Source organism: Culex quinquefasciatus, chromosome 3 (assembly GCF_015732765.1).
Source record: "Culex quinquefasciatus strain JHB chromosome 3, VPISU_Cqui_1.0_pri_paternal, whole genome shotgun sequence".
NCBI lineage: Eukaryota > Metazoa > Arthropoda > Insecta > Diptera > Culicidae > Culex > Culex quinquefasciatus.
In genome coordinates, this window is record NC_051863.1 from 136850606 (window position 1) to 136866902 (window position 16297).

General features: G+C 37.3%; 1 protein-coding gene across 1 annotated transcript in view; it reads right to left on the reverse strand.

The window, feature by feature from the left end:
• Positions 1–309: 309 nt before the first annotated feature.
• LOC6043145 overlaps positions 310–16297 on the reverse strand; it is a 179835-nt gene continuing 163847 nt past the window's right edge. The window contains 2 exon segments of the mRNA XM_038261680.1: positions 310–1284; positions 1369–1590. Coding sequence (XP_038117608.1) covers positions 1177–1284; positions 1369–1590 — 330 coding nt within the window. The 3' untranslated portion in view covers positions 310–1176.

Below are 16297 nucleotides of genomic sequence, written 5' to 3' on the forward strand. Positions count from 1 at the left end.
GAGTTGGTAGAGAATTACCCATATAATTTCACAATGCCAATAATAAAGTATAAATACAATAAAATTATCGTAATTAAAAGATTGTTTTATTTAACAAAAAAGGTGAACATTATTTACGGTGGATAACAAAACAATTTTCCGTGCAGATCTAACCTATAATTGATATTCAATGTTGGCTGTCAAATCGAAAAGCAGACGCTACCATTTGTATGGAAGTGTCGTCTAAAGTGTAACGCAAACTGTGTCCATGGGTGTGTGTGTGTTGTGCTAAACTGGTTTAGATATAGACATTCAAGTTGATTTTGATTATGTGTTGTTTCTCTCTTACCAAATGACCCCAGCAAGACGGGCGCAAGTGGTTGGATTAAGCGTTATATTTACACACTTGCCCGTCCGGTCTCTTGAAGACATCCTCGAAACTTTAAATACTTTATGTGTAATATCTTCCCATAATCAGGACTGGTTTCAATTTCATCTAAATTTGTTGTTTTCTCTTGATATGTACACGAAAACGCACGTTGTTTTGATTTCTTTGAGAAACTCTCTATTTATCTGCGAATTTTGGTCTCTTTTCACCCAAACAACAAAAAAAAAAGTTTTCATTTCCTGATATTTTACTTCTTCCTAGCTACGTTACTTTTAGTATATTTTCCTAAGTGGTATTTTTTCAATTTTTTCTCAATTTTCAATCATCAAAATTTTTCAAACACTGCACAGGGAGTGCAGGTCAATCCAAAAGAAATCGGTTAAGCTCTGAATTGTTTCGTATTTTATGAACCGCCCCCGTTTGATTTCGACGGACCACGAAATACTTTTCGTTTTTACTCATAAATAGAAGAACAGTTGATGTGTTGTTTTGTTCTTTAACAGTTAATCCTATCGTTAGGAGGGAAGAACAAACTGAAAAAAGGTTAAACGATTCTTCGCCACCACACTAATGTACAATGTTCCTTTAACTATATATGTATATAAATTACTTTACTTTATTTTGTTCAAGCTCCTTTAACTGGTTAAAACTTTCCCCGCTGCCGGTCGATTAAATTTTGCTCCAAAGCATGACTTACAGAGTGTCTGCGTGTTAAGGTGTTGCTATTTTGTGGGATAAGTAATATCGAGGCATTTTCCTTTCCTTCCTGTGGTGCGTGTACATCTTAAGGGGGTGTGTCGTGAAGCTTTTCACTGCGTTGCGGCCGTTAGGGTTGCGCCCCCGTTGGTCAGCGAGATGCCCAGCGTCGAGGTGACCATTTTAAGGGCGACCGTTGCCTCGGGGTTTGATTTGGTGTCCTGAGGAAAGGAAGAGGAAGAGGAAATTGTTTGCTTAGTTAAAAAAATATTTCAAAACAATTTCGAATCTTAAAAATGACTCACTATGCTCAGCGCAGTCATGATGCAGGCACGCGTTGGCTGGGAGGCATCGTTCGGCGACGACGCCGAACCGGTGCTGCTGCCGATCGGAAGTGACGGCGACGGGGACGAGGCCGTCGAGGAGGTGCCACCCGACAGCGAGGAGTGTCCATTTTCCAGCTGGTGAATGTCCTCGGTGGACGAGCCCAGCTGCATTCCTCCGTTGCTGCTGACGGCGTCCGAATCCTAGCGAGGAAAAAAAAAAGTTTGTAAAAAACGAGGTGAGGTTAGTTCGGACTAAGGTGCGGGGTCACCTTAATTTATAGGTGAAGGCTAGTAAATTTATTTTTTCCGGGATTAGCCGGAATAGCATTAAGCAAGGGAGCGATGCCTTGTTCTGATTGACCAGGTTTTATTTCCGGCCATGCCCCGAAGGTTTTAACGGTGGGGGGTCGGCCAACGTGATGGATTTATTAGATCAACAAACAAGATAACAGTAGACACCACTGCAGCAAGCCTGCTTTGTTGAGAAAGGAGGAGTTCGTACACTCTATTTTAAATCACACCTCACGTACTGGGACCAATAAAATGTGCTCCAACTTAGCAGGCGATTGCTGGTTTAAGGACTGCGAGAGGTCGGAAATGGGCGTAGTGAGGATGCATTTTTAACCAAGTAGGTCTCGGCCGTTTCTGAATTAAACCCGTTGGATTTTGCATTGGATACAGAGTCGGTGTGAGGGATTCATTAGAAGATAGAATTAAGGATGATATTGAGGTTTTGCAGCGCGACTGTGTTTCAAATGTAGGTGGCGCCAAAATGAGGTTACTTGCCAAAAAACGTATTGCTTTCTGCTGGATTGAAGAACAAAATCGCTTATTTCTCATGATTCCCTGCATCAATCTTAATGAAACTGGTTGCAAAAGACGAGAAATTTTTTTTGCTTTAAAATAATGAACATCAATTTTTGGGCGCGCAAAAATTTGTGACCTTTTTCTTTAAAAAACATGTTTTGGAACTCGAAAAAATTAGTTTCCCCGTATATATCAATGAAATAAACAGTTATATAGTTGTTAACAGATGTGTTAACGTATATTCAACAATTTTTATTGATTTTTGACAGATTTTCTTGCCAAATAGTCCAAATTACTATCTTTTCCTAAATTTACAGTTTTCTCATAGAAAAATCGAACAAATATTGGAAAAATGTACACCAAATTCTTGAAAATAATTTTTCTCATCTGAATCCGGCATAAGTTTTATAAAAATGTTGATTATGAAGGAAAAAACACATTTTTTCAAAAAATCATAGGTTTACGCTATTTGTTCATAGGTGGCGACATGTGTCTTTTAGTTTTGCTGCAAATTCTCTATAATAAGACAACTATTTTATTTCCACAACTTTTATTTATGAAAATTATTGTCATTCTCCCCCCTTTAAAATCGGCCCGAAAAATCAGGTTGCAAAAATTTTTTTTTTCAAAAAACTTCAAGATTTCAATGGAAGTGCAATCAGCTGAAAAAAAAAATTAAAATGCATTCCCCTGCATTAAGAATCATTTTTAAGCATGTTCAAGTTTAAAAGGTTACATACATGTAGAAAATCTCAAAATGCATATTACAGAAAATTGATTAAATCCACTCAAAACAAGATTTCCAATCACTCCTGAAACTTCCATGAAGATATTTCATGATTGAAGTAAATAACTAACGATTTGGATTTGAAATTTTGCCATACGCAAAGCTAAATGTCAAACTTTCTGAGCGTTTTTTTCTTGAAACACCGAGTTGACTTACGGGTGGCACGATATCTCGAGATTGGGTGGACCAAATTTGCTGAAGTTTTAGATGAAGACTCTCAAGACATATCTCGCGTGTATGACGAATACTGATTTTGATTTTTGTTTAAACAAAAATAAAAAAATGAAGATTTTCAATATGAAAAACATAAACATATTTTTAATCTTTAATCTTCGTCATGCACACGGGACAACTTCAATGAGTCTTTACCGAAAATTTGAGCCGATTTGGTCAAAGCAGTGTTGAGATATCGTGGCACCCGTTTGTTGAAACTGCTAATTTTAAATAGCTGTATCTCGGCAATGATACAGCCAAATGTTTACAAATTTATTTTTATTGTTTATAGTTGAAAATCTATATTTAAATGCCCTGAAAACAGATTTAAAAAAATGTGTGTGCTCATACCAAACCTTATCAATTTTGTCGATTTCCATGTATGTAACTCTTTAATCAAAAATCTTATAATTTTTAGAAAATTGTCGACAACTCTTAAATTTTTAGAAAACTAATGATTGCAAAACAACTGAGCTGTAAACGATTTTCGTGAAACTACTTTTTTTCTTATCATTCTCAAGCGACGAAACGGCCTACTTTTCTTTACCGAAAATAGCAGAATGGAAAATCAATACCTGTCAATACCAGTGCCGAAAAGTAACATTTTCAATATTTTTTGTTTTGATCGATCAATTCAATTGATAATTTGAAAATATTTATTTCAGGCATTTGTTCGAAAAATTAAACATCTAGAATTTTAGTAAAGATTTTTAAACAAGTGTTTTTTAAACTTCAAAAAATCATTCTCAAAAAAATTGTAACGTTTCTGAAATATAAACGTTCTTCGTGCAATAAAGCTAAAAAAATAATGTTAGTCAAATTGATTTTTTGTAATTATAAGTGATATAAAAAAAAACAAAAAAAAAAAAATTGAAAAGTGTTACTTTTTGGAACTTTTAAGTACCCATTTCAGTGTTGAAAAGTAGAACTTTTCAGCATTTATTTTGAAAAGTGTTGCTATTCGATTCTGTTATTTTTGGTAAAGAGAAGTGGGCTATTTCGTCGTTCAAGAATGACATGAAAAGTAAGTAGTATTTTTGCAATTTTTTTTATGTAGTCTCGTTTAGGTTGCTTATATGATAAACATTTATAAAATGATATTTATTTTTTTGTTCGAAAAATACTCCCAAAATATAAAACTGCAGAAAGTATGTATATATTTGAATAACATGGAAAAAATCTGTACAGTAATTTATCATGATCATAATATTGATTCGCATTTTTTAGAGAATGGATTTTTTTTATTGTTGTCTTGGCCAAAGTTGCTGGTGAATTTTTTTTCTCTGTCATTTTCTAAAATTTCAAGACAGTGTTTTGCGGGTGAAACGCTTTGGAATTTTATTCAAATGGTAAACATTCCTAATAGTTTGATACATATTTTGTAATGGTCATATTTCTTTTAGATTGAAAAATCAATTCTTTAAGATCGGGTAAAAATCAACTTTTTTCACTAAAACTGCGATAACTTGAAAATTTCAGCGATGACCTATACATTTCTGGGTACCAAAAGTTGCGTTTTTCAATTACAAAAATTACCCGAACATGTATAGGTCATCGCTGAAATTTTCAAGTTATCGCAGTTTTAGTGAAAAAAGTTTTATTTTTACCCGTTTATGTCATTTAACGTTTTCGCGCGCGGCGCGTGGAAAAACCCAGTTTTTATGTTAAAAAAAATCATTTCTCCGAAACGTGTTAATGAATATTTGCAATTTTTCGAAATGTTATGTAATATATTACAAGGAATTAGGGAAAAATGTTTTCAGACATGGGCTCTTTGGTACCGAGACATAGAAAACGGCAAATTAAATTTTCATAGGATCTTTTCAAATATTCAGTTTTTTTGGACCTCAACATATTTTTCCTTAAAAGCCCAACTAATAAATAACCTTTCTTTTGAATTGTGGTTCAGCCGTTCCGGAGATATGATTTTTTGATAAATTTGGTTTTTGCGAAAATCGACGAAAAACGAAATGTAATGGACCACCCTAATCACCAAACAAAAAAATACGGGTCTAATTATTTAGGCCAAAGAACCCCCACTCCAAATTTGAGCTAAATCGGAGCACTTTTGACTGGGTTCGATTCCCATCTACTCCAACCTTCCATCGGATGAGGAAGTAAAATGTCGGTCCCGGCCTTGGTTGTTAGGCCGTTAAGTCATTCCAGGTGTTGGAGTCGTCTCCATGCCATAAGTACAAACAACACACCAAACCAAGCCTACTCCGGTGAAATCGCTGGCGGCGGTTGGACTCGCAATCCAAATGTCGCCAGTTCAAACACTGGCGTGGAAGGTTCCTTGGAGTAGAAAGAGGTTTGGGTGCTCTCCCCATTCAAGCCTTCGGACTCCTAGGTTCGAGCAGAAACTTGCAATAGAGACCACAAAAGACCCGGGGGTCGTTAATGTGGATGGTTTGATTTTGATTTTGATTTGGAGACTTTCTGTTTGACGTGGAATGGCTGAATTAGTAGAATTCTAAATTGTATTAAATTTATTACAAATATCGTTGATAAACCTTTAGAAGTTTCCAAAATAATCTGATTTTGTTCCAGAATTTTGGACGTTTGACTTTTTAAGCTTATGCTATATTTATTTTCACGAAATAAGTAAGTCGTCTAAAATTTAATGAATCCTACATTACAATTACAATAATACTGATTCAAAATATTTGAAGGTCTTATAGAATATCCAAATTTAAAATGATGGTTGTAATTTGTAAAAAAAAAATAAAAAGGAGAATAGTTATAGAAAAATATTAAAGCATAACTAAACTTATCTTGAAAATAACGCCCCTGGTTGCAAACAAGTCAAGCTTTACACTTGGAAAATGGAAAATTCCAAAGTCGGAAACCCCGCTGGAAATCAAAGTGTGTTCGGAAAGAGCTACGAGCGCGCTGCTGATCGAAAACGTTAGATACGGGCAAGCGACTGTACTTTGGAACACTAAGCTGGCCAAGCTTCTAATCCTTACCGTCCAGCTGGAGTGTGGAGAGTCCATGGTCTGACCGAACAAAAGCTGGCATGTAACTGAAAGAGGAGTGGAGCGGGGTCGGAGATAGACAGGACGAAGCCTATGGAATACTTCAACGGTCGCGGTTCCTCAACGAGTTTGAAATAAGAAGCCTTAGTCAAGGAGGGGAAACGTTGAAAATAAGTTGGGTAGACAAAATATTGATTTTGACAGAACTCCTTTTTTTTGTTTCGAGTCAAAGAGTGTGTAATTTTCACCTCCCATTAAGATTTAAGGTTCCTTACCCTAGACAAAGACCCACGGAAAAGCGAGGGAGCGTCCGAGTCCGGTTGGAAAACCTTTTAGGAAAATTATTTCGAATGAATAAAATATTTTTATCATTGCGACTTATCTTGCTGGCCCCGTCGTTTCTTCCGGGTTTGGCCTGTTTATCGTTTTCATATCAACGGCCGTGGCGAGGACGTGCCAAAGACATTGGAATGCTGATAATTCCGGTGGCGGTGGATGGAGGTTTGTCTGGACGGAATCCGGAATGAAATGGACATTCGATGGAAGGGCCGTCGCCGACGACGTTTTGAAGAGGTAGAGAAGGACTCTCGATTGTAGTCATAGTAATGAATATGGCCACGGTTTGGATTTGCTAGAACTGCTGTTGGTATGATGGAAAGCAGATTCTTGTGGACAGGGGAAAAGTTGTTTTGTTTGTGGTGTTGTTTTGTGTAAAGCTTGTTTCAGAAAGGCACAATGTTGCTGTTGGACATTTCTCTTTCTATAAATAGTGGTTTTCGCGTTTTTTGATTTGGAGCAGGAATTCTTGCATTTGATTTTTTTTTAACACTGGAACGCCCAACGCATGTCCAACTTACACGGACGCCCAAGCTTCCCAAAAAAGGTGGAACGGTAACTTCAACTCGCTGGTTCTCGGGCATTACTCAACCAATCTGGACGATTCTTGTTTCCAGTGATTTGTAAGAATGTCTAGATGATCCTAAAATTTTGCAGAACTTGATTTGAACAAATCTGTAATTTCTGCGACCGAAAACAGCGTTCCACCTTTTTTTAAAAGACTGCCTCCGCGGAATTTTTGGCGAATTTTTTTTTACACGCGAAAAAAAAAGTTGGAACGATGTTTTTGTTCGCAAAAATTACAGATTTGACCAAATTAAGTTCTGCAAAGTTCTAGAATCATCTAGACATCCTAACAAATCACTGGAAAGAAGAATCATCTTGATTGGTTGAGTTATACCCGAGAACCATTGAGTTGAAGTTACCGTTCCAACTTTTTCGGAGCCTTGGGCGTTGGAATGTCAAAGTTAAAAGTTCTGATAATCTGAATTTTATCAATTCAAGCTTCAAACAATGTGTTTATCTTAAATAAATCCTCAAAGTCCATCCAAAGCCAAATATCAACGCAAAATCCCTTTTTTCCCCGAACCACACTTTCAGCCTTCAAATCAAAACGATTCAATGTTCCTGCTGATCAAATAACCACCAGTCCGTACCGTTTACGCATCATCGGTTCTCGGGATTTCTCACTGCTGGCAAAATAGCTGGCAGCTTGTTTCGAATTAAGACGTCTTGTTCGAACAAAATATTGAAGCCGCACACTTTCTCCGTACCCCCTTCGGTTCTTCGACCGAAAAGGATATTTTGCTAGCACAGAAAAAAAATGATTCATTTTCGGTGTTTTGGATTTCAAAAATATATTTTTGAATCGGTTTATTACCATTTAATTTTATAAAGGAAAGTTTTCAGAATTTTGCTTAGCTTGATAAAAAAAAAGTTAAGTTGACATTATCATTGGAAAATAAGTTAATATTCATTTGAACGATAAAGATTTGGATAAAATAAGTTTCATCATTTCATTACTTCTGCTTACTTTTTCTTTCATTCTCAAATGACGAAACTGCCTACTTTTCATCGTCAAATATAAGTGGAGCAATTCTATACGAAATCTGTCTTTTTTCTTTAATTTTAATTTTTGCAAAAAAGCCATTTTGCATTATTAGTTTGTCCATATAATTTTCCATACAAATCTGGCAGCTGTTCATACAAAAATGATGTATGAAAATTCAAAAATCTGTATCTTTTGAAGACATTTTTTGATCGATTTGGTGTCTTCGGCAAAGTTGTAGGTATGAATAATGGCTACACTGGAAAAAATTGTACACGGTAAATTTTTTTTGGTGATTTTAAATATATCTTTTTGTCACTAAAACGTGATTTGAAAAAAAAAAACACCATTTTTAACTTTTAATTCTAACATTCCAAAAGGTCCAAACTTTAAATACTACGCCCTTTTGAAATGTTAGTCTTGATTTTAAAAAATATGATCAATACCAAGACTACCATTTCAAAAGGGCCAAACTTTCAATATTGCGCCCTTTTCAAATGTTAGTCTTGATTTTAAAAATATGAAAATATTTTTTTCGAAAAGATCAAAAAATTTCACGAATGTTTCACATTTTAACATTGAAAATCGGACCATTAGTTGCTGAGATATCGACATTAGAAAATGGTGGGTTGTTTGGGTGAGACTTAGTAAAAATCCATTTTCCAAGCCATTTTCTGTTTTTAAATCTTTGCATGGTGATATCTCAGCAACTAAGGATCGTATCAACAAAGTTCAAGAATGCAAAATATGAAGAATTTTCTCAGCTCTTCAAAAATATTTTTTTCAATAGTGGGCAAACATGTGCACTAATTTTAAAAAATTAATAACTGATACGATTTACAAAAAAGTTTCCTGAAAATGGATATAACTTAATAAGTACTTTTTGATTGCAAATTTGATTTTACATCGAAACATGAAGGTGGAAATTTTTTGCGACCAATATTTCGATTTATTGATATTTATACTGATTTTATATTTCGATCAGTATTGATTCAAAAATTCATAACTGTGTCAAAGATTTTTTGCCCATTCTGGAAATTTCTGAAAAGTTGGCATTTGATGTCCGCAAGGCGTGTTTTCTAGAACAACCTTATCAGGAAAAAATAGTCATCGCTACTTTCAAATGTGTCTTATAGGAAATTTTCTCAGCTTTCCAATGCTTCTAAGAGCGAAATGTTTCATCGGGAAATTTCTGAGATATCTTTATTTTAAGATTTTTGTTTTATATTTCTTTACTATTTATTGGAAACTTTATACTAACAGTTCAGAAAACTTATCAAATGATGTGTTTCATGTGTCATCTACTCATCAAAATGTGCAAAATAAGACAAGAAACAACTTTGAAGAAGGTTGCAAACCGCTAAACATTTTGAAAATTATGTTTTATCTGAGTTTTTTCAATATATTGGATTTATTCAGAAATTAAAATATATTTTTTACAAGAATTATTAGATTGTTGCATATTTTGTGTTGTGGTTTGGGTTATTTTTGTGTACAACTATCACGTGATGGCTCTGATTTAGCTTGTTCAACCGAAACATTCACAGGTTTGTGATTGTTGTCAATGGTATTATAGAATTTTAATGAATAAATTTTATATTTTCTTAAGTAAACATTAAGCAGGAACATACATACAAATATGATTTGAAATTGAAAATGTACTACATATTACTGTTGCAAGCTTCAAAAGTCCTAAAAGTCATGTTGTCATGAGTATAAAATAAAGATAATTTTTTATAAAATGTTAACTGTTGAAAATGCTTAAAGAAGCAATAAAATTCGAGTCTTTCACTCAGAATGCTGAAAACACCGTCGCAAACTTTTTTTTGTTTGAACAAAAATTAAATATTGTTTTAACAAAAAAAAAAAAATCAGAAACATCCTTTCCAAACTATTTGCACAAAATCAAGGTATTGTATATTTGTATAGTATGCAGTTCAATTTCGAGTATCAAACATGTTTGTATTCATGCAGATGGTTAACCTTCCTAAGGTGTTAGGGTCTATATGACCCAGACGGCTTATAAAATGTGCTGTAACTTTTATTCATTCTTACTTACAGACTTGAAACTTTCTGACTTTTCCTAACTTTGTAAAATAAACATTTTGCAACCGGAAGCAACCTCCAGCGCCACCTAGAAAGGGCGCTACAAAAAAACTAACGTTAAAGGTGTTAAGGGGTCTATATGACCCCGGAATTAAAAAAGCTGGCAAACATCCATTTTGCAACCGATTTTCGTTCTTTTGGACGCAAATGAAAGGTATGGATGTCTAGAAAGGCACCTGTGATATGCGGACCCAATTTGGCCACTTTGGTTCCTGGGAATCGATTCCAAAGGAATAAACTTTCCGGCAAACCGGCTCTCATAATTTTTATTAGATTTAGCTATGGATTAATGCATAATAAACTATATATAATCTCTAAAAATACGAGTCATATGCTCCGGATCAGGTTGCCATTTGGATCATATCTGGCCACTCTGGAACCGGTTCCGGATACCCTGGAAGTGGCCAGATTGCTATTTTGGTAAAAGCCAATCGTGCGACATATCAAACTTCATGGAATTACATGCCATGAACACTGGAACCAGCCAAAAGACAATTGGACCATATCTGGCCACTCTGGAACCGGTTCCGGATACCCTGGAAGTGGCCAGATTGCTATTTTGGTAAAAGCCTATCGTGCGACATATCAAACTTCATGGAATTACATGCCATGGACACTGGAACCAGCCAAAAGACAATTGGACCATATTTGGTCACTCTGGAACCGGTTCCGGATACCCTGGAAGTGGCCAGATTGCTATTTTGGTAAAAGCCTATCGTGCGACATATCAAACTTCATGGAATTACATGCCATGGACACTGGAACCAGCCAAAAGACAATTGGACCATATTTGGTCACTCTGGAACCGGTTCCGGATACCCTGGAAGTGGCCAGATTGCTATTTTGGTAAAAGCCTATCGTGCGACATATCAAACTTCATGGAATTACATGTCATGGACACTGGAACCAGCAAAAAGCCAATTGGACCATATCTAGCCACCATTTTACGGATTCCAATGTGCATGGCTTGATATTCCATGAAGTTTGATATGTCGCACGATAGGCTTTTACCAAAATAGCAACCTGACCACTTCCAGGGCATCCGGAACCGGTTCCATAGTGGCCAGATATGGTCCAATTGTCTTTTGGCTGGTTCCAGTGTTCATTTCATGTAATTCCATGAAGTTTGATATGTCGCACGATAGGCTTCTACCAAAATAGCAATCTGGCCACTTCCAGGGTATCCGGAACCGGTTCCAGAGTGGCCAGATAAGGCCCAATAGTCTTTTTGCTGGTTCCAGTGTCCATGGCATGTAATTCCATGAAGTTTGATATGTCGCACGATAGGCTTTTACCAAAATAGCAATCTGGCCACTTCCAGGGTATCCGGAACCGGTTCCAGAGTGGCCAGATATGGTCCAATTGTCTTTTGGCTGGTTCCAGTGTTCATTTCATGTAATTCCATGAAGTTTGATATGTCGCACGATAGGCTTCTACCAAAATAGCAATCTGGCCACTTCCAGGGTATCCGGAACCGGTTCCAGAGTGGCCAGATAAGGCCCAATAGTCTTTTTGCTGGTTCCAGTGTCCATGGCATGTAATTCCATGAAGTTTGATATGTCGCACGATAGGCTTTTACCAAAATAGCAATCTGGCCACTTCCAGGGTATCCGGAACCGGTTCCAGAGTGGCCAGATATGGTCCAATTGTCTTTTGGCTGGTTCCAGTGTTCATTTCATGTAATTCCATGAAGTTTGATATGTCGCACGATAGGCTTCTACCAAAATAGCAATCTGGCCACTTCCAGGGTATCCGGAACCGGTTCCAGAGTGGCCAGATAAGGCCCAATTGTCTTTTTGCTGGTTCCAGTGTCCATGGCATGTAATTCCATGAAGTTTGATATGTCGCACGATAGGCTTTTACCAAAATAGCAATCTGGCCACTTCCAGGGTATCCGGAACCGGTTCCAGAGTGGCCAGATATGGTCCAATTGTCTTTTGGCTGGTTCCAGTGTTCATGGCATGTAATTCCATGAAGTTTGATATGTCGCACGATTGGCTTCTGCCAAAATAGCAATCTGGCCACTTCCAGGGTATCCGGAACCTGTTCCAGAGTGGCCAGAAAACGAAACTATTGGCACTACGCCCCCCGGGGCATGGCCTTCCTCTAACGTGGGATTTCTGCTCCAGCGCCTCTGACGAGACAGGAGAAACCGGGACCGACGTTTTACTTCACCATCCGATAGAAGCTCAGTGGATAAGGCGGGAATCGAACCCGCGTCTCATAGCATCATCGGGATCGGCAGCCGAAGCCGCTACCCCTGCGCCACGAGACCCACCAAATAGCAATCTGGCCACTTCCAGGGTATCCGGAACCGGTTCCAGAGTGGCCAGATATGATCCAAATGGCATGCAACCTGTTCCGGAGCGTATGACTCGTATTTTTAGAGATTATTTATAGTTTATTATGCATTAATCCATAGCTAAATCTAATAAAACTTATGAAAGCCGGTTTGCCGGAAAATTTGTTCCTTTGGAATCGATTCCCAGGAACCAAAGTGGCCAAATCGGGTCCGCATAGCACAGGTGCCTTTTTAGGCATCCATACCTTTCATTTGCGTCCAAAAGAACGAAAATCGGTTGTAAAATGGATTTTTGCCAGCATTTACAATTCCGGGGTCATATAGACCCCTTAACACCTTTAACGTAAGTTTTTCTTAACATCCTAGGAAGGTTAAGAAAATATGATATTTATTCATAAAAATCTAGTAATACCCTATCAATCACAAACCAGCCAATGTTTCGATTAAACAAGCTAAATCAGAGCAGACCAGTGTTATTTGTACACAACAATTATGTAATAATCTATTTGTTCTTGTAAAAATCATATTTAAATACGGTTTTATGATAATTATGTCTGAATAAATTCCATATCTTCAAATATTCGGTAAAAACTTAATTTTTCAAATGTTTAGCGGATTGAAATCTTCTACAAAGTTGTTTCTTGTCTTATTTTGCACATTTTGATGAGTAAATAACACATGAAACACATCATTTGATAAGTTTCCTGGACTTTTATTTCCAATAAATGATTTAGGATTTCAAAACAAAAAGCTTAAAATAGAGATATCTCAGAAATTTCCCGATGAAACATTTCGCTCTTAGAAGCATTGGAAAGCTGAGAAAATTTCCAATAAGACACATTTGAAAGTAGTGATGACTATTTTTTCTCCTTAGGGTTGCCCAGAAAACACACCGTGGTCCGCTTAAACATATTAGAAAAAAATATAAAAAATATTTTGCAAATCAAGTTTTAGTGACATAAAGTGGAATAAAAAATCACCATTTTTTTAACCGTGTATCTTTTTTTTCAGTGCAGTCCTTATCCATACCTACAACTTAGCCGAAGACACCAATTCGATCAAAAAATTCTTTCAAAAGATACAGATTTTCGAATTTTCATCAATCATTTTTGTATGGAAAGCTGCCAAATTTGTATGGAAAATTATATGAACAAACTAATGATGCAAAATGGCTTCTTTGGGCATACCAAAGGCACCAACAAAGTTTCAGTCGGATTAAAAAATACAAAAATTAAAATTAAAGAAAAAAGACCGATTTCGTAGAGAATTGCTCTTTAGCATCAATTTGAATGCTGAAAAGTTCATCTTTTCAGCACTTGTATTGAAAAGTTCTTCTGTTTTGGAGTTTGACACTTATCTTGACTCGTCGTATTTATGTACGACTCGTGCTGAAAACATCTTCATTTTGCAACTTGTTGCATAAACTACTAATTTCAAAATCAAGCATCAAATTTCTTACAGTGAACACCGTCCCCAACCCCCGGCAGAGCGGCAGAAAGTGGTAAATGCATAATCCCAGCAGCAATCTGTGAAACATGTTTTCGGATTTCGGTGAGTGGGTACAATCCTCCTTCCCTTCTTCTTAAGTTGGCCCCAAAGGAGGCAAAGTGGGGGGAAGAGGAAACTGTGCGGTGGAAAATGGACCATTTCCCGTCTTGTAGCTCAGCCATGTTCCTCTCTTCCTGACATTAAATCCGATAGGAAGAAGATTATCGAGAGTGGATCCCTGCCTTCCGGATTTTGAGGAAGGGGGTGGTGAAATTCGACATGCTTTCCACAGACATGGCTGGAGTAGCCGAAAGCAAGTCGGGGAGTCGAGTTTTAATGGGAAACAGCTTGACACTTGAGAAGATTTTTATGGGGACTGCGAATAAAATTTAATGCAAATTGACGAGACATTATTGCGAAGGGTAAATCGTTTACGGGCGAAAAGGTTAAATATATTCGCATGGAGGGTGAAAATCGATACAGCCACTTAATCTGAATAAAACCTTTAACCTTTGAAGCGCTGAAACGCGATGTTCATGAAGGATTCGTGTAATAAATAGCTTCGATCTCTGAACTGACCTTCGCAGACCATAATTAAAATCCGGCCATAAAACCGTCCAAGGCACGTTCCACGCAATTCCAGAAAACCATTCGTTACACAGACTATCCTCTGTAGACTAACTCACCACTGGTACACAAAACAGAGCAACAAAAAAACATCCTGTTCAGCCCCCTGAATGTAGGCAAAAGGTAAAAGTTTATCTACATAACCGAACATCGGAGTCCGGAGCGGATTTTCATGCCTTTTAATCTCCCTCCCTGCAAAAAGGAAAGCTTGCTATACCAGGAACGCCCCGGAACTTGTTCGGATTTATTTCACTGTTCCTTCCGGGACTGCTGGCTGGCTGTTGTCGGTGGTTACTAGGTTGGATAAACCGTGGAAATATGGCAGGTGTCTTGTCTAGGTTGAACTGGCTGGAGGGAAGAGGTAACTTGTTATGGTTGCAAACATTACCTTAGAAGTCGTAGTTTGACGGAGATTTTTTTAACGGAATTGTAGAAAATTTTGTCATGTTTTTGAAGATATTTTTTGCTGGTGTACTTTTACTTCATGAGCTATTTTATAATTGCAAAACTGGACTTTAACATACCTTAGAATGCATACAATTAGATAGCTGAGCATTTTTTTTTCAAAAAAGTTTGAAAATTTATTTTTGTTTCCATATTTGCTTTTACATAAAAAAATATATTTTATAAATTTTTAACTTATAAAAAAAATCATTTTTAGAAACAGATTTTGCAACCATCGTTAACGATAGGTCAAAATATGTATTTTTTAATCTCCAAAAAAAAAAAAAAGAAAATAAAAAATGTACTTTTCAGTGATAAAAATTAAAAAAAAAAAATTTCGTGTACCCATTTTTTTAATTGAAAATCTAAAACCATAATCTACAACTCCTCACCCTCCGTGTACGCACGAGAGCAAGCAGCAGTCAAGTGCTCAGTGCTCTATAGTTTTTTCGAAATTTTCCGCCGTAGTCTACCGTGATTACCCGCGAGTTTGCTCCTGCAGCATGCCAAAGGCCGGCCGTGGCCGTGGCAGTTCGAGTGCGGCCTCGAAAAACCCGCGAAGTTCGTCTACCGGCCGTGTGCAAAAAGGTAAACAAGCCAACGCCGTGTCGACCGCCATCGCGCAGGGGAGCGTGAGCGCAGAAGGCATCGACAAAAAGTTACTACATCCCGGATATGTTCCAAGATCACCAGTACGAACCCGTTCCGGTACTTCCGGTGCCACGACCAACACGTCAACATCCGCCAACATTCCCATCAGGAACGAGTTCCAGATGCTGAGCGACGACGAAGAAAACAACAACAACACCGACGGTAGCAGCACTACCGACGACGACGAATACGATGGACGTACACGGAAGAAAGTGTCGACGTCAAAAACGAACAATTCTCCAAAGGAACGTAGACCACCTCCAATCTATATTTTGGATACGTTGACGGACGATATTGACGAGTTGCTGGAAGGCCTCGGATATTGTCTGAAAATCGGTAAGTCGTCAGTGCAAGTCTACACATTTGACAGCAAGAACTTCGACCTGGTTGTGGAGAAATTGAAGAATAAAAACTTCAAGTTCTACACATTCGACCCCGTGCAGAAGACTGCCGTGAAGGTCGTCTTGCAGGGGTACCAAGACCGCCCGATCTCCGACCTAAAGAAGGACCTCTCGGGTGCTGGAATTACGCCGCGTGACATAAAAGTCCTCTCGCGGAAAACAACGGTCACAGTTTTTTTTTTTTTTTTTTTTTTTTTTTTTTAATTTATATTTATTCAG